The sequence below is a fragment of the Lutjanus erythropterus genome, chromosome 4 (assembly GCF_056507025.1).
Source record: "Lutjanus erythropterus isolate fLutEry1 chromosome 4, fLutEry1.hap2, whole genome shotgun sequence".
NCBI classification, from domain to species: domain Eukaryota; kingdom Metazoa; phylum Chordata; class Actinopteri; order Lutjaniformes; family Lutjanidae; genus Lutjanus; species Lutjanus erythropterus.
This window is the reverse complement of record NC_139320.1, coordinates 24,286,208-24,305,305: the sequence shown is the minus strand read 5'-3', so window position 1 is coordinate 24,305,305 and position 19,098 is coordinate 24,286,208. Positions and strand designations below refer to the sequence as shown.

Genomic DNA, 19,098 nt, shown 5'->3' with positions numbered 1-19,098 from the left:
GCCGAATGTGCCAAATAAGTAAGCGTCTGTTTATGAGCAATAAGAAATTATTAATAACCTTTCAGAAGGAGTAGATGTTTGGAACGGTTAAATTGAGCAATTTGTTAATGGAGTCTGGCAGGCAGTAAGGCAGACAGTCAATGAACTGATCCTAAGTGTTATTGTTCGGCCATTTCACATTTATTCAAGGTAAAATTAGAGCAGAATGTTAACCAAAGGGGTAAGTGTCTTTATGGGTCGTAAGAAATCATGAATAATCTTGCCAAATGAGTCCATTTTTACATGGTTTGAACTGAGCATGTTAATGGAGTCTGGCAGGCAGTCATTGAATTCAAATCACAGTGCTATTGTTTGCCCATTTCATGTTTATTTGAGATCAAAATTAATGCAGAATGTTTGCAGAATAAGTAAGTGTCTATGTGTGAGTCATGGGAAATTATTAATAACCTTTCAGAGGAGTAGATGTTTGTAATGGTTACATTTTTGCAAATGGAGTTTGGCAGGTAGAAGACAGGCAGTCACTGAAGACCAACTCCAGAGTGTCTACTTTCAGAGCAGTGGGCTTTTGTTTTCAGGATAACAGGCTTAACTTTACATCAAATTCCATTTGGTCCCCATAAGGAAGGCGAGTCCCCACAATGTGAGTGTGCAATCAGATTTATGTCCCCATAACATGAGTAATACACGTCCACACACACAGTCGTCACTTCAGAGGACATTACGTAAAGACTACTTGCCTTACCATAACCTAAATCTAACCCTAACCACAGTCTTCACCCTCACATCCATTTGGTCCCCATAAGGAAGACGAGTCCTCGTAGGGTAACACACACACACACACACAAGCTATGAGAAATTGATGGGACACTACACTTTTCTTGTGTGAAGAAGCGCTGTGGGCTTTCACTTCTCATTTGAATGGTGAAATTATTCAAAATCCATACACCAAGTTCCTCTTCTCACACCGTGAAACAATGCTGAGGTCTTCCTGTTAACCCCGCTGGAGATTTTCCCAATATTTCTGACTGATCTGAGGACAAGTTGTGAAGGCAGGCAGACAGAGCGGCAGCATATTCTGTGAAACAAACTGGCACTGCCAAAACAGACGATCACGTGCTCTTGGCCTGCTACTACCAAACCCGCAAGGAGAAAAACAAAACAATCTGACTCATCCTAAATGACTGTTTACCTGACCATGCTGCTGGATGTCGACTCTATTTTTTCGACTCCGGAGTAAAGCAGCAGCCTGCGTGGGCACCTGTGGGCTCTGTCCTGTTGAATGAGGCTCTGCTGGTATCTTTTTATACATCTCTGTGCAGTTACTGATACTGCTGCACTCACTGAATGATCTGTCCTCTGGTCTATGGCCAGAAAAAGAACTGACAAAACAAAACTCTGGCAGCGGTGCCGCGGGGTTATATGATGCCAGCGTCTGAGGTGGGTGGAAACGCCCGTGTACACATGCGGCGTGATTTGTTTGAATTCACTAAATGAAAGGGGCACTTTACGGGGATTTTCCTGGGTCTTTTCCAGGGAGATAAAGGCTCTGTAAGTGTGAAGTTACCAGCTGGAGCACCAGCTGTGGCACTAAACTGAGGCTGGATATCACTTATAATACAGTTAGACATTATTCTACAGCTTAGGAAACATGCAGTTTTAATAGACCTGCTCAAATAAGTATGTTTAACTTGTTTTATGTCTTTTAAATAGTGTTGGGAGCTGATGGTCGGCTGCATTTTGGATCTGGTTCCAAGCTGGCAAAATATCTGCATTGACTGAGCATCAAACAAGAAAAACTTGCATGAAATATTCTTAAAATCTGAATCTGCACCGACTGATACTGGATTTTTGGGGACGATTACAATATCGATACTCGGGAGTAAAAAAATTCTGATATCAATATATCAGCTGATATTCTTTATTTATATTTATTACATGCTTTGTTAAGTACTCGATTCTGATTGGTCAATTGCATTATTCTAAGGACTATTATGTCTTTATAGCAAACTGTTGCTATGAAGAACAGGCTGTTGCTATGGACACAGTTCCGATCATAGACTCTGGAGGAGCAATAAAATAATTTTTAAATCAACAAAATCTTTTTAAAATCAACATTTTGTGTCAATTTATTGATTTATTTTGGTAAGTAACCATGTAATAAGTGGGATAATGTACAGTGAGCGGGTAGTTGTGAAATAAACCCCTTCTGGGTTCGCTTTATGTCAAGGCCCTGCATATTAAAATGAAAACAGTCTGTATTTTGTTCTGTAAACTGTCACATCTGTGAAGGTACCATTAATGCTAAAAGGTGCATTTGGGTTTTGGAGCAACATACATCGCCATCCAGACAGCAACAGTCTTTTTCAGGAACATCTGATATCTCTGGCTCCGATTCAAATTCAGCAGCTGTATAATGGACCTTTTCTTTTTATTACAAGTGCTGAAAAATCATTACAGATGATTTCTAACAATCATAAAATGTATTAGTGAAGGATTTGAAGAATGTTTTTCTCTGCTGTCTAAAACTTTCTCATCAGAGCAAGAATAACAGCAACTAAGAAACCAACTGGAGCATCCAAAAGCATATCAGCCATCCAGATAAAAGAGTTTTCTTGTATGGAGCAACATAAATCTAAACTGCTGCTGATTTAAAGTAAAACTTATTTACATGTTGCATTATTTTGGAAACATTTCAGTGATGAAAATCATTGCATCTGCAGACCAAACAAACTGTGCAGCTTCCTCAACTCAGACAGACAGGCAGACGTGATCTCCTGTGTGGTATCTGTCTCACAGCTTCTGTCGTTGCCCGTCGGCTTCCTCCCATGGCGTTCTGGGCATGCTGTTAAAGGTTTACTGACAAACAACGACCCAGACTGTCCCGCCACATGGAGTAAATCATCAATACTCATCTGAGGTTGAAGTGATGTGACTTCATAGCTGCAGCATGGCTGCATCCTTAAATAAACACACATGTGCCACACACAGACATAAACACCATCCGATATCCCTGCCGCGCCACACTGACCTGCTTTTTTTTTTAATGTCAGTCAGTGATTAATATCCCTAAATATTTCTGAGCACAGGGGAATGACAGACAGACAATAACAGAGCGTACTGATGCCGGGGCTGAGAGGTAAACAAATGTGGAGCGGGACAGAAGGAAAAACACGAGGTTGTGAAATCATCTGTGAGGCTACTAGTTTCACTCTGTTGCTCAATCCGATCAGCGTGGATGGGAACAGTTACATCACTTTGAACATGACAGTATTTTTCACTAATCACATCACATTTTTATATCATGCTGAGCCAAAAACTCCTTAAACTTAAACTTGTTCTGCTTGTGCTGAAACAATTACCTCATGAAGTAGAAACAGAAAAATTAGATAATTGAAAGGAATAGTCCAGGTTATTTGAAATGGGGTTGCATGAGGTACTTATCCATAGACACTGTATTAGCTACAGGAGGCATGCAGCCATTAACAAAAGGCATTTTAGCCACTGAAAAACAGATCCACCTACATTAAAGTGTGAACTATGTTTAGAATGTTTTTACTGCTTTACTTTGCCTTCAGACAGACTTTTCTGACTGGAAACTGCTGTTATATAAATACAACATACAAATATCACTCTTCTCAAATCAACCAAACTCCATAGATGAAATCAGTAATTTTACCTTGCAGAACACAGGAGCTGCTGGTCTACCGCTGTCTAGACTGGTTAGTTTGTTTGTATTACGGTGTGACTTTGGTGAATCTGATTTATTCTTTGGGAATACTGAAGTCACACCGTAACACAAACAAAGTAACAGACTGAGGCAGCGGTAGACCAGCAACTCCTGTGTTCAGCGAGGTAAAATTACTCATTTTGCCTGTGAAGTTTGGTGGATTTGGGAAAAGTTGAATTTGGCTTATGCAAAAGCGGTTTCCCATTAGAAAATGCCGTCTGATGGCAAAGTAAAGCAAAATATGGTGTACACTTACACTGGTATTGATTTCTTACTTTTAGGCGGACCTTTTTTAAGTGGCTAAAATAGATTTTGTTGCTGACCCTGTCCACAGCAGTCCAAAACCAAAGAAAAGCAGCAAATCTTTACATTTAAGAAACTGAAACCAGCAAATGTTTTGATATTTTTGCATGAAACAATTAATCAATAATCACAATATTTGGCTGTTAATTGTCTTTCAAATGAAACGATTAATCGACTAATTATGGCGGCTCTACACGGAGCGGATCAAAGACGAACAGGTAGTCTTCATCAACACTCAGAGCTACGTCTCAACACCTCCAGCGTGCCAGCTACAGTGACTCAGCACATCAAAGCAGTGAGTGTTATGAACAGCTAAGAGGAAAAGAAAGACAGTTGTAAGGAGATACTGGATTAAAATCATCTGGGGAGAGGAGAAAAGTCAGAATATCTCGCCACAATAAAACAGATATAAAAGCCTGCGCTGGAATGTTCCCTGTGTCGGCCTGTCTGTCTGTCTGCCATCGTGTCTGTGCATCTGCCAGCAGCAGGGCTTTAATTATGAGGCCCAGGTTATGTGTGGACACACACACACACACACACACACACAGGAGCCGTGCAGCGTCCCACATATCTCTAACACAGTGCCTCACAGTTCCGCTGACTAACCAGTGGCACCAGACTTTGGCCTGCGGCTCCCTGATTCCAGTAAATGTCTTGTTATGCAACTCCTAACAAGTGTCACCCAGTCTGAACTTAAAGCTTTCTGCTCCCTGTCTCCGGCTCTCCCTTTATCTCTTAATTTTTCTCTGAAGACAGTAAGTGGTTCGGTTCGTTTGACCGAGGGGTGGAGGGGGGTGGGTGGTGGCGGGTTCAGTAACCCTTCAAAGCTCTCTAAGTGTGCCCTGCTTTGTGCAGCAGAGGCAGAGAAGCAGGGCTGGAGAGGCAGGCGGCGCAGGCAGGAAATAGGGAGGAGGGCGAGGAGAGCTCCTTCAGCTCTGTGCCTGAGAAACACAGCTGCCCCTCATGTCTTGAGGCGATGCCAAGGTTGGACTCCTCGACTGCCTCAGGGGGGTGAGAGGTGTGTGTCTTTCAGTGTGTGTGTGTGTGTGTGTGTGTGTGTGTGTGTGTGTGTGTGTGTTGAACCAGTAGAAACAGGAGGACTGCTGTTCTATCCAGCTCCCTGTCCTACTAATACACATTCAGACCCACAGAAACACGCAGTTTGAGATAAAGTACAACCGGCTTTGTGCTCACTCAGGATTTGAATGCCTTAAAGTGATAGTTCATATTATTTTATGTAGGGTTATATGAGGTACTTGTCAATAGTCAGTGCATTACCTTCAGTAGATGTTGTAGTTTGAAGAAACAGAAGGGAGCACCAGCATGCAAGCTAAGCACTGATCTGCTGCAGACAGGCTCAGCAACAAAAGGTGCTTTAGCCACTTAAAAACATCAAACAAAAAAAAAATCAATATCAGTTTAAGTGTATACTATATTTAGAATATTTTCACCACTTTACTTTGCCACCACACAGCCTTTTCTGATGGGAAACCGCTATTCTTTGAGCCAAAGATCACACTCTCAAAAGCAACCAAAGTCCATAGGCAAAATCACTAATTTAATCTCACAGAACACAGGAGTTGCTCTTCTACAGCTGCCTCAGTCAGTTAGTTTTTTATGTTATTCTGTGACTTCAGTGGATTAAAAGATTAGTTTTGTTTGACAGAAGTCAGACAAGAATGCAAACAAACTACAAAATTAAATAAACTGATTGAGTATCGCAGTTGACCAGCAACTTTTGTGTTCAGCAATGTGAAATTGCTAATTTTGCCAAAGGAGTTTGGGTGGTCTGCATAGAGTAACATTAAATTCATATAACAGCAGTTTCCTGTTGGAGAAGACTACCTGACAGCAAATTACAGCAGTGAAAATATTTTAAATATAGAGTACACTTAAACACTTAACACAGATGTTACATTAACCTCTGCATCCTCATTCAAGAACCATCTGCCAGGAACATTTAAAACGTCTATTACAGCTAATAAAACAAAACAAGTGTAAAACATGACTCAAAGACGTAATTATCAATCAGTTATTCAGTGTGAATCAGATAAAATTACTTGTAACGTGGGTGTGTAAGTAGGGTTGGGCAACACATACCACAATACAATAGAAATCTGTCAACCATGGAGATTATGCTACACCAATGACACCGATGTGGCACTCCTCTAACTATGATGCAAATCAATGACCCAGATTGCTTTATGCAAAAAATAATAATTGAAAAATGATGCAAAAGTGCTACATTTACAGTATTTTTGCATGAAGTTCCTCAGGTTTATTTAAGGCTGTTCAACTCACTGGGATATCCAAATACAGATGTTACAACTTGGTTATTCTGTCTTTGAAACTTGACTGTTGAGTCAAGTTTTCTACATGATGTTGTGATATAAAACGGCATAAAACAACCACAACATAAGACTGCAACTATATTGCCTCATTTTATTTATAATATGTAATCTTAGTTGAAAGATTGTTGCATAATTTGATGTAATTGCTCTGTCAGCTACACGTCTCATTGCATCCTACAGGTAAAGGCACCTGAAACTTTTTCATGTATGTTTTTGTTTTATGGTTTTGCTTATAGCCAATCACCACAAGCATTCTCTGATATAATGTGACGTGTGATTGGCTCTACAGCCCATACAGTCTGAGCGTGGTGTACTTGACGGACTCGGCAGTTCAGTGTGTCAAGATGCCAACAAAACGTTCTAAAGTGTGGATAAACTACACGTCTGTGGTGTCTGATAAAAATAAAAGCATTAAATACAGAGGGATATTCACAAAGGTACCTGATGAAGTACTCTATTGTAGGGCTGCAGCTATCGAATATTTTAGTAATCGAGTATTCTACTGAAAATTCCATCGATTAATCGAGTAATCGGATAAAACATATTTTTGTTTAGTTAAAGAGCAATTATAAATATACATGAGAAAATAAGACATTTCACCTAATAATGAACCATTGGTTTCCTTTTTTAGACAATCAATGTCTTTATTTTTAGATGCACATTGTTTAAAAACCCTGAACTTACACCAGCTGACCAAATTCACTGCCTTCACTCAAAAAACTAAGGATCTTACCAAGAAATTTTCTTATTTCTAACCTGAAAATGTCATTACACCTGATAACACACATCACTTAAAAGGTTAGGTGTTTTTCCCCCGTGTTTCAATTGAACTTTCATTTGTGTCAAGCAAATCTTAAGTTCTAGTTAAGTTTTAAGTTAAAGTCTTGATAAGATTTTGAGTTTTTGCAGTGTTCAAAATAAAATTATGATACCTGCTGTATTGGAGCACATTAGGCACCAGTGCTACTTGATGTTTTATCCATACTGAGCTAAAATGGACAACTACCCAGTTAGCTTTATTATGTTTTTATTTTTCACCCTCATCACTCTACAGCGCTGTGTTTTTACAGATTAAATAAAGCCTGTATGAAAGGCACGTTAGCCACGCATCGACAGTAGTCATAATTAATAGAAACCTAGTCCTCCGCAGGGCTAACGTTATGTTAGCAAGGTACAGTAAAGTTAATCTCATTAATTAGCGCAACGTGTCCAGCTTGAAATGCTCCCACACTTTTGACATTTTCTGCCTTTTCTTTGTGCCTTTCTCTTCGCTTTCGTCGCCTTCTTCGTCGTTACCTCTACATCCATGGTTAAAACCGAACATATCCGCCGCCTCTTTCTTCTTCTTTTACGTGCGTGACGTCAGCGCGTTGTGCCGCATTAAAAGTAGTCTGGGCGAAATACCATGCTTTGAGCTGGCAAAATTAAACGATTCCTCGAGGCAGAGAAAATTCCTCGATCATTTTTTGTAATCGAGTTACTCGAATTATTCGAGGAATCGTTTCAGCCCTACTCTATTGGTATCTGTGCTGGTATTGGTCCTGGAGTCTTAACTTTTTAAATGATGCCCAGCCCCATCCAGCCCTGTTCTACTGCATGTATTTATCATCGGTGACTTGGTGAGATTGAACTCCTGTAGGGTTCTTTTAGGGGTCTTGAAGCTTTGGCAGCAATTATTTGTTTTTTGTTTTTTTTTCAAACCACTGTTTCAAAATGACTATCTGAAAAAAAAATCAAGTGATTACCACGAGGATCAGGTGAATCACATTGCGTGTGCCTTCTTCTCTCAAACCTGCTGACCATCTTGGTGTCACTTGTGCTGCCGGTACAGGCTGATACACCAGCTGATATTATTGTAGATTATCGCTGTTGAAACTGCAGTACAGGAAACTAGCTTTGAGGCCTTCGCAAGTGTCACCGACTTAGTTTGATACCCACAGTGTTTACTGTAAGACTGAGAGGGATCGGAGTCAATGGGTGCATTTACGTGGTAATGACCCTCGTGTCACTTGCTGTACAATCTGCTCTGACCTGCGTGTTTGTCAGCTCCGGCACAGTTTGTTTTGAGATCCGTGGGAGTGTTTACCAGCGTAGGCTGAGGAATTTAAGGTCAAGAGAGCGCCGCGTACAGAGAAATCCTGCGACTGAATTGATCCCGATACTGACATCAAAGAGCACCTGAGCCATCCAGCTCCACTGGCTGAAACCAAATATTTATCCTGTGGTGACGTACAAGTAGTAAAGAAACACATGAAAGGACAGAGTTTTGGCTGGTATGCAAGGATGAGTGTGTACTGTATATATTCTGCTGTATTGATGCATGTGTGCTGCAGCCTGAAAAACTGTTTGTAATACTTGAAATCCATACATTAATAACATAAGGACTGGGCTGCATTGACAAAGATTAATTTACTTTAAGATTAGTTCTAATCAGAGTTTAGCAACACTAGGTTTAAATTAGAAAATCCAGATTTAAAATCAAGCAGAGCTCTGTTTCACAATTAAAAACTAATCTCAGTTTTGTTGTTACATTCTTTACTAACTAGCTAAAAATAAAAAACAAAATGGCCTTGTTTGCTAGCTCGCTAAAAAAAATAACAAAACATTATATTGTGTGCTCATTAACAAAAAGTTAACAAAATGTTGTATTGTTTGCTAGCTAGCTAAAAAGGTAACAAAAGATTACATGGTTCCAAACCTAGCAAAAAAGGTGTTGTTTTCTTTTTTAAAAAAAGAAATGTATTGTTTACAAGCTAGACAAGCTAAAACATTAACAAAATCTTATATTGTTTGCTAGCTAGCTAAAAAGTTAGTTAGCCTACTTAGCATACTCATGATGGCTCAGCAGAGAAGATCTAATTTCTCGTTCGAAATAAACTTGTTGGATGAATTATCAACTGGAGAGAAAGAGAGACGCAATCAATCATTTGGGTTGAGTCTTTCTTCAAAAGAACTTCATTACTTTTCTTAATCCATCTAAAAAAATTCAGCTATTTGTAAGTAAATACTAGATCGAAGAATTAAATTTAATCTGGGTCTACAGTAAAAAAGTCACCAAAAGTAAAAGTAAAAAGGTTTAAATTGAATCTTCATCATCTAAGTGGGTTTAAAAATTAATCCTTGTTAGTTGAACCCAGCCTTGTAGTGAGATAACAAGAATATTAGGAATAAATAAGCAGCCCTGCAGAGAGGTTTGGTGATACATAATTTGTGCCATCTGTTCATCTTCCTGTTGGATGGTGTCCTGTGCCAGGGCCAGTGTCCATGCCGTCCACTCAGTGAGCTCCTCCAAGCTGGTCCCACCTGGCACAACTGTCCTCAAAGCTCACACTGTCGCAGACGGCCTGAGAAGTGTGGAGGCTGTCGTGACTCAGATCAGACACGACCGACTGTGGAGGATCAGCAGCAGCGCTGAGAGGAACGAGCTCGGCCTCAAACAATTACAGAGCAGACAGCTTTAATCACAGATTAATGAAAACTTCATGTGCTGCGGCCCGTTCACTTCAGGTGAGCTCCGTCTGCTCAGACAGACCAGTCACATGGAGAAATGATCCCTGGGTAAGGGGAGAAAACGGATTATTTGAATTGGGGTCGTATGAGGTACTTACTGATAGTCAGTGAGTTCTTCGGTTTGGAGAAGCAGAGAGGAGTACCAGCATGGAAGCTATGCCATGTACTGCTGTGCAACGAAAGGTATTTTAGCCAATTAAAAAAGCATCAACCTAAAAAAGTCCATATTTTTTTGAACGTGTACTATATTTGGAATATTTACAGTGATTTACTTTGCCGTCAGACAGGCTTTTCTGACAGGAAACTGCCGTTATATAAGCCAAATATCACCCTCTCCAAACCAACCAAACTCCATAGGAGGAATCACTTATTTTACTTTTACAGAGTATGGAAGTTACGTGACTATTGCTGGCTCAATCTGTTAGTTTGTTCATGTTACTGTGTGACTTTGGTGAATCCAAACTATGCTTGCAAAATGCCAAGGTAACACAATAACCCAAACAAACAATCAGATCAAGGCAGTGGTAGACCAGCAACTCCTATGTTTTGTGGGGTAAAATAAGATAAGATAAGATATTCCTTTATTAGTCCCACAGTGGGGAAATTTTCAAAATGACTGACTGGTTTGCCTATGGAGTTTGGTTGGTAAAAAAAAAAGTGTATGCTATGTCAGTCTAAAATATACCCCCTCCTTACTTTGCTGTCAGACAGCCTTTGATGAGATCACTGTTATAAAAGCCAAATATTGCTCTCCCCAAACCAACCAAACTCCATAGGAGCTGGTGAGTTGCTGGTGTACCACTGCCTTGATCAGTTAGTTTTTTTGTGTTCTTGTGTGACTTTGATGACACCAAACCTTCCTTTAAAACCACTGAAGTTGCACAAAAAACAGAAAAAAACAACAGATTGAGGCAGCAGTAGACCAGCAACTCTTCTGTACTGCGAGGTAAAATTAGTGATTTCTCCTATGGGGTTTGGTTGGTTTGGGGAGGGCGATCTTTGGCTTGTATAACAGTGGTTTTCTGCCAGAAAAGGCTGTCTGACGGCAGTGAAAATGTTCTAAATATAGCGTACACTTAAACTGATATTGATTTTTTTGGGTGAACCTTCTCTAAGTGGCTAAAATACATTTTGTTGCTGACCCAGTCCACAGCAGTACAATGTTTAGTGTCCATGCTCCTCTCTGCTTCTTCAAATGATCTCTTTAAAATCAAGGATTATTTGTTTGGAGTGTGTTTGTTAGAGTGTCTAGAGACATTTTGCAAAGCTGGTGACTTTGGATTGTGGTCTGCCACACAATTAAAATATATTCATGTTTCCAATCAGTCATTTCACCTCAGTCGAGACAGACTATAAACAGGCAGTCGAAGATTAAAAAGCTACACAAGAACAAAAAAAAGGATTCATCACTACAAAAAATAGTTCAGTTAAATACTGATTTCTTAGTTCAGCTGTTTGGGAGTTACTTTTAAATTCAAAAGGCCACTGAAGAAGAAACAACAGAAGAGAAACCACATGTCTGGGCACAGAATTACTCTTCTACATTGTCATGTTTCCTCGTCGCCCTGGCTCATAAGCAAGCTCGCTCTGAACAGACAATGTGTGATAGCCCCCCTGTGTGGAGCCGAGGGGAGCTCTATGAATAACTCCCCTCGCAGCAGTGAATGGCACTTTGCTTTCCCACAGTATTACTCAGTCTACACCCCCAACATGGCAGGATAAGCAGTAGGCCCAGGCGGTGGCTGCTGAACGCCCCTCTCACAGCCGCCAATCACACAGTAACTCTGTGATGGAGTGAACGACACTGAGAAACTTCACTTTTTACTTAATGAGGACACAAAGACATGCTCACAGTCACTGTGACTATGCTTTACAGAAATGTAAATGATCTACTGTTGAAGGTAATGATGCTGGAGATCGTTAACTCGCTGTGAACTGCACTCTTCTATATAATAACTTCATAATTACTCTGTAACCGACTGACACTGTTGACTGCTGTGGTGCTGCTGGTACTACTTTCTCATCAGAAACGCTTACAGAGTCATTTTAAAATAAACACTAATAATGGGAAATCTTTTAAAGTCAACACAGTCCTGATCCTGTTCTCTGCCGATAACGTCTTTATCCAGGATCTCTACTGGCTTCTGCAAACCTACCAGATATTCTCCTTTGGTCCTCATTAGGGTTGGGCAATAAGATGGCATAGAGATTTGGCAATACCGTTTGCACCACAAGAACAATTCTCATGTGATTTTGTGATCCCATGTGATCTTGTGATTCTCCCAGATCCATGCAACATGATTTGGGCACTTTGATTTTGAAAGATTTTTGTTAGAATATTTTGTTTTGAGTCTTTTGTTTTTAACTCAAGTAAATAGATGTTTTTGAAGTTCCAAATGGAAGAAAATAATCCAATGTGATAAAGTAGGATTCTGTACGGTTATTTTCAACCATTTCTTAATTGAATATATAAATAAAAGCGTTACCGGGATGTAAATTTACAGATTTTAGCCATTTCGCCCACCCCTAGCCTCCTCACAGATGTATTCTCTTTTAATTTCTCAAACTGATGCATCTCTCTAAATTTTTTTTTTTTTTTTTATTAACCATAAGGTTTTTGGGATTTGCTCATTTGGTAACATCATCTTTGCTCTTTTCAAGCAAGAAAGCAAATTCTTGTTTTACAGTTCAATCCAATATTGGTATTGGGTGCCGATATATATGACATAATTCACTTATTGGATATCAGACTGATGCTACTGATCCAGATTCCATAGTCTGATGTTTTTATGAATTATAAATATATAACGATAGCCAAAATGATGAAGTACAATTTAATTAGGTAAGTGACAATGTACTGTGAGTGGGTCCTTATGGCGACATAAATACTGCAGGGTTTATTTTGCAATAATGACCTGCTCACTGTACATTATCCTAAAAAATATTACATGGCAGTTTACATTAAAAAATTAATAATTATACGCAAAATATCCATTTTAAAATGTTTGTATTGCTCCTCCAGAGTCTATGATCATTACTGCATCCATCACACATCTGTTATTCATAAAGAGACCACAGAATTCTGTAACTGACCAATGAGAATCAAGGATTTCATAAAGACGTGTAATAATGATTAAAGATACACAACAGTCCCCATATTTTTTAGTTACATGTACAGGTGGAGCTTGCAGTGGACCGTGAACCCGCCGTCACATGACAATCAGCAGCTGAGTGAGCTGCTAACAGTTGGAAAAATTGCCATGTCCTTAGTTTGGAAATGTTTTAGTCTCAAAAAAAAAACACAGAAAAGCAAGGCAGCAACTTTTAATGTGTGCAAAAACAACCTTCTGAGAGGTGAAATCTGTGCTGCACCATATAATACAACCAATTTACTTAAGCGTCTGCAGGAGTTCATGTTGAAAGCAGTATCGAAGCAAGAGTTTGGAACATGCAGATTACTTGATAAAAAGTAAAAAATCTGTTGCTGCTGGTTTCCACGTGTCCTCCACAGCTGGGAGGCTGCAGTCAGAGCAACAGTAGGAAGCAAAGGTAACTACAGGACACTGTTAGGGGACAGCCAACCCTCCCAAAAACAAAAACTAAACAATATAATCGTCCATTGGGGATGTTTCTCTGTGGACATCTTCACATACACTAAGTTGGTAGACATTGTCCGACTCTAATAAAGCAGATATCATAATTCAAGTATCTGAATTGGACTGGAACTGAAAGAAAGCAGACTGGTGCAAAGTTCAAAGTTTGATTTGTGTGCCTTTCAGGTTACCGGAGTGATCACAAAAGAACATTTTACAGACAAATAATAAAATCCACAGTGCAAGATAGATGCTAAAGTACCAATGCACTTGTTTGTTTTTTAGTCCACAAAACACTGCTGGGGTTTCACAGGGAAACAACGCTGCAGAATGAGTGGTAAGGGTCATAGATAATGACTACATTTTTCATTTCCTGTAAACTATACCTTTAAAAGACCAAACCTACTTGGACAACATCCCCTCCAGCCTGTCAACACATCTGCCCAGTGCTGCTTTGTTTACTGTGTGCATTTCACCACACTCAGGGGGGATTTTCCACTCACGACTACGTTTGACAGCTAAACATGAGTTTGTTCTTTTTATAAACACTGAGGTCAAACGGATGAAGCAATGAAAACTGAATAAGAGCTCAGTCAACTTCAGAAAACGGTTAAAGGCAAAATATGACTTATTTGTCTGATGTGATTCACAACTAAACAAGAAATTCTCGCTGGCATTAGTGACTGACGTGAGTGTGTCATCTCTCAGCACATGACTCAAACATGGGAGCCTCCTCTGACAAAAGAAGAAGAAGAAAGAAAAAAAAAACTCGACGACTGCTTTAAATTTGATCCCAGACAGCCTATAAGAGAGGGAAGCCGTCATAAATCTCTCACAGTGTGACGACAGGCTCAGTATGAAATCCCGCTGGGAGAGTCGACTGTCATCAATTTATTGTCAGACAGCGCTGAAACTATGTGTCTCCAAAGTGAGGTTTACGCCCTTCAATAGTGTTCAGAGGGAGGGCCTGTCACACCACATCAGAAATTTTAAGTCCCCTCTTGTGTAATGTTTTGGACAGTCTCCAGGACACATGAATGCTTCTGGTATCTCCTTACGACACACACTTCATTCAAGGCACACACACACTTGTCATTTAGCCTGAATGTCTGTCAGAAAATTTAAAATCACAGCAGAGAGAGGAGACTTGTCTCAAACCAGGGTTTCTGCAGGTTTCAGCAAGTTAAACTTATGACTTTTAAAGACCATTGGGGACGTAATTTACAACGTATTTCACATCCATACTGGCAAAAAAAAGTGCAAGCACAGTTTGCATTAGTGTTTATTTGTTCATGGTTGGTCATTGTGTTTACAGGGTGATCAATAAAATGTATCGTAAAAACACATTTAAACACAAAACTGAAGTTAAATCCAACTTTATAAAAGTAATATCCTAAATGTATGTGTAAATGTGTAAGTCCTAAAATACAGAGTATTGGATTTCAGACTTTTTAGGACTTCTTAAAGGGATAGTGTGGATTATTTAAAGTGGCGTTTAATGATGTACTTATCGATAGTCAGTGTTTTATCTACAGTAGATGGTGGTCAGAACATCTCGGGTTTGAAGAATGGAGAAGAGTACCAGTACAGAAGCTACAGCAACAAACTGCTGTGGACAGGCTCAGTAACAAAAGCTATTTCAGTCACTTAAATAAGTGCCTACTAAAAAAAATCTATATTATTTCAAAAAAATATTTTCACCACTTTACTTTGTCGTCTCGGTCACGGTCTTTTCAGATGAGAAACTGCTGTTATAAAAGCCACATATCACTCTCTCTCTCTCGCTTAACCAGACTCCGTAAGCGAAATCAGTCATTTTATGTCACAAAGCACAGGAGTTGCTGGTCCACGGCTGCCTTGATCTGTTAGTTTGTTTGTGTGATTGTGTGACTTTGGTGTTTCAAAAGATTAGTTTTGATTCACCAAAGTCACACAATAACACAAGTTGGTTGGTTTGGAGAGAGTGACATTTATGTTCTATGACATCAGTTTCCTGTCAGAAAAGGCTGTCTGACACCGACGTTAAACGATGAAAATATTCTAAATATAGCGTACACTTAAACTGATGTTGATTTTTTTTTTTTAGATGGGCTTTTGTTTCGGTGGCTAAAATACATTTTTCTGTCCACAGCAGTTCATAGCTTAGCTTCCCTGCAGGTACTCCTCCCTGCTTCTCCTAACGTTGAGCTTGTAGACCACCAACTACTGCAGCTCACACACTGACTGTGGATAAGTACCTCATATTACCCCATTCCAAACAATTCAAACTATCCCTTTAAGGACCTGCAGAAACCCTGTCAAACATACCAGAGCCAGAACTCACAGCATTTTTGAACAGCACACTGAGGGAAGCAATAGGGCAAAAAGAGAGAGAGAGAGAGAGAGAGAGAGAGAGAGAGAGAGAGAGAGAGAGAGAGAGAGAGAGAAAACCCTGTTGAGTCAGCAGACTCATATAAATCACATACTGCAGGGAGAAGTCAGATGACTGTCTAAGGTCATGGCAGCAATTGGTCAGTTTACTGAAGTGCCATTAAGTGCACGGATGACAATGAAGGGACACGGGGTCTCATAAGCAAATGATAAACCCTTTAACAGTGACTTAACTTTTCATGCACACTCTTTTGTCGACATAGAAACTTGTGTGGAAAAAAGTGAGTATGCTATGCAAATATTTGCAGAAGTCCCAGCATGAGATGTAACAGTAAATCAGTTAAGCTGGTTCAACTTAAAAATCTAAGTTTCCCTGTTGCCTTTAAAATGTGAGCTAACTGACCATGGGCTGAGTGATTGGTTCTGCGTCGTCTTGTGAGGTTTGAAAATGTAAAAGTTAAGTACAGAAAACATTCAACTTTAATAAGCTTAAGATATGAGATCAATCGTAAACGTAATCATCATTGAGTTAATCGATCAGTTGTTTGGTCTATAAAATGTGCGAAAATTGTGAAAAATCAATGTTTCCCAGGAGTGAAAAACATAAAATATTCACATTTAAGCAGCTGAAATCAGAAAATTTTGACTTTTTTTCTTAAAAATGACTGATCCACTGATTATCAATAAAGTTGGTGATTAATTTAATAATCGATTTATAGTTGATTATTCGTTGCAGCGCTACTTCAAATTACCAAAAAGGGTGGTCTGAAGACATTTTTAACAATTGCATGCTGGGAAGTCCTCTTATACGGGTTACGTTAACCAGAAAGATGAGTTGATTCCACTAAATTTTATGATGTTTTACGTTTAACATTGTTTTCTTTATTATGAATAGAAACAACCATGAATCATCTTAAACACACTGCAAGCTGTCATTATGTATGTTTTCTTCAAACTACAAAACAGAGGGTCTGAAGAGAACAAACAAGTGCATTTTGGGAAGTCAGTTAACATGCTGCTTTCAAAACTCAATTTAATGAGTTGAGTGAACTCACAGCAGTACAACAATTCAACAAAAAAATGCTTCAAGTCAGAACAACTCTAGTTTCTAAGTTCTTTAGTCGTCTGAAAATAAAAATTTAAGTTGATTTACATCATCAAGTTGACGAAAAAGATTCCACTAAATTTCTGTTTGATGTTTTATGTTAGCACTGTTTCATTATTCTGAAGATAAACAACCATGATTTATCCAAACATGTATTAAAGATGCACTACAAGTTTCCATCTGAACAGAAGTTCAACTCTCAATCATTGCATGCTGGGAAGTCTTCTAATATGCTGCTTTCAAAACTTTATTTAACAAGTTGAGTGAACGAACTCAATCGACTCAGAACAACTCATGTTTGTAAGTTCTGAGGAAAAAACGGTAGAAATTTACATTTCTGATAAACAACCCTGACCAAAGAAAAACATTTAAGAAGACAGAAGTGCTGTTTTTCAAAACTTAACTTGAAGAGTTGAGTGAACTCACAGCTGTACATTAATCTGACTTAAAAGTCAAGTCAAAACAACTCATGTTCTTAAGTTGTCTTAAAATAAAGACTGATAGAAATAGGAATTTTAAGTTTGTTTAACTTGAGAGCATTAAAACGTATTTCTTAACATTATGCTAGCAAGAAAAGATTAGTTGGATCCACTAATTTCCACTGATGTTTGACAGTGTTAGATGATGGCAATGAAAAATAAACAACCCTGACCAAAAGGCATTGGAAAGTCGCAATTAGCTGACTATTTAAATGACATAGAAAAGCCAGAAATCCCCAGGAAGCTCTGTTTTTCTAAACTTAATTTAATGAGTAGAGTGAACTCACAGCAGTACACCAATTTGGCTCAAAAGTCAAGTCAGAACAACTCATGTTTACAAGCTCTAAAGTGGTCTGGAAATAAAGACTAATGGAATTTTAAGTTGATTTAACTTCAGAGTATTAAAACCTATTGATTTATATTGAGTCAACACGAAAAAGTTGGTTGGATCCACTAAGTTTCTGATGATGTTTGACAGTGTAGATGATAGGGATGAAAAAAACAACAACCCTGACCAAGAAGCATTATAAAGATACAATAAACTGACTATTAAACCCCACAGAAAAGCCATAAATCCCTGGAGGGATGTTACAGAGATACCACAGGAGATTAAAAAAAAAAAAAAAAACATAGCATAAAGCACAATAAAGTCCCTGTGAAGTTGGCCACTCTTACTGTAAGGACCACAAACGCCCCACTGGAAAACTTTGCACAACAGCTGGCACCAGACAACATGCTTTATCAGACAAACACGGGATAAAAAAATAAATAAATAAATAAAAAAACACAAATAAAACAAATAAACGTACCTTCCATCCTGCAGAGCTGTTGCTGTCTCCTTTGTCCTTGAAGTAAGGCACACTCTTCACCATCCAGTCATAAATCTGAGACAGAGTGAGTCTGTTCTCGGGAGAACTTTCGATAGCTTTGGTTATGAGGTCTGCATATGACATATTCCCCCACGCGTTCCGCCGGGAGGAGCTGCTCTTCCTCTGGGCAGCGGCTGCAGCTGCGGCCGCCGAGGAGGACGAGCCGACCGGGGAGGAGAGCAGAGGCACCTGCTGCTGCTGCTGCTGCTGATGGTGGTGATGCGGGAGTTGCGGGTTCGGGTGCTGCTGCTGCTGATGTTGCTGCTGTTGCTGATGTTGCTGCTGTGGAGGTTGCTGCTGGACACAGTTGTCCTGACACGGGAAATCAGTGCAGAGGATGGCCGGCTTCTGCTCCGTGAAGTCCTCGCTCTCCTCCAGCAGGCTCAGGTTGTTGATGAAGTCGTTGGTCCCCGCCGGCTCCTGCTTCACGGAGGGCACCGGGGAGGACGTGTTGGAGTCGCCCGGGTTGATGAACTCCGGCCGGGGCAGGGGCCAAGTGCACGATCGGGGCCGCGACAGGGGCTCAAAATCCGGGTCGATCTCCACCAGGTGTGGCTGCTGCTGCTGCTGCTGCTGCTGCGCCGCTTCCGCCATGGTCGCGAGGTGACGGAGCCAAAGAGTTACGATGTCACGTAAATGTGACGGACCCTCAAAACTTCGCCTCTTGAAATGTGAGCGAGCACGAGATAAATCTGTCCAGGAAAACTGAGCTCCGCCTGGGCGCAAAGTCTACACTGAAAGTCACATCCCCATCCGGTGAAAATCTGACTTAACAACAATTTTTTTTTTTT

The 19,098-nt window shown here is 39.8% G+C and overlaps 1 protein-coding gene across 1 annotated transcript in view; it reads right to left on the bottom strand.

Annotated features, from left to right (window-relative positions):
• foxo1a (forkhead box O1 a) overlaps positions 1-19,098 on the bottom strand; it is a 49,738-nt gene extending 30,640 nt beyond the window's left edge. Inside the window, exon 1 of the mRNA XM_084717401.1 lies at positions 18,248-19,098. Within this exon, the coding sequence (XP_084573527.1) occupies positions 18,248-18,901 (654 nt within the window). The 5' untranslated portion in view covers positions 18,902-19,098. The remainder of the gene's footprint in view (positions 1-18,247) is intronic.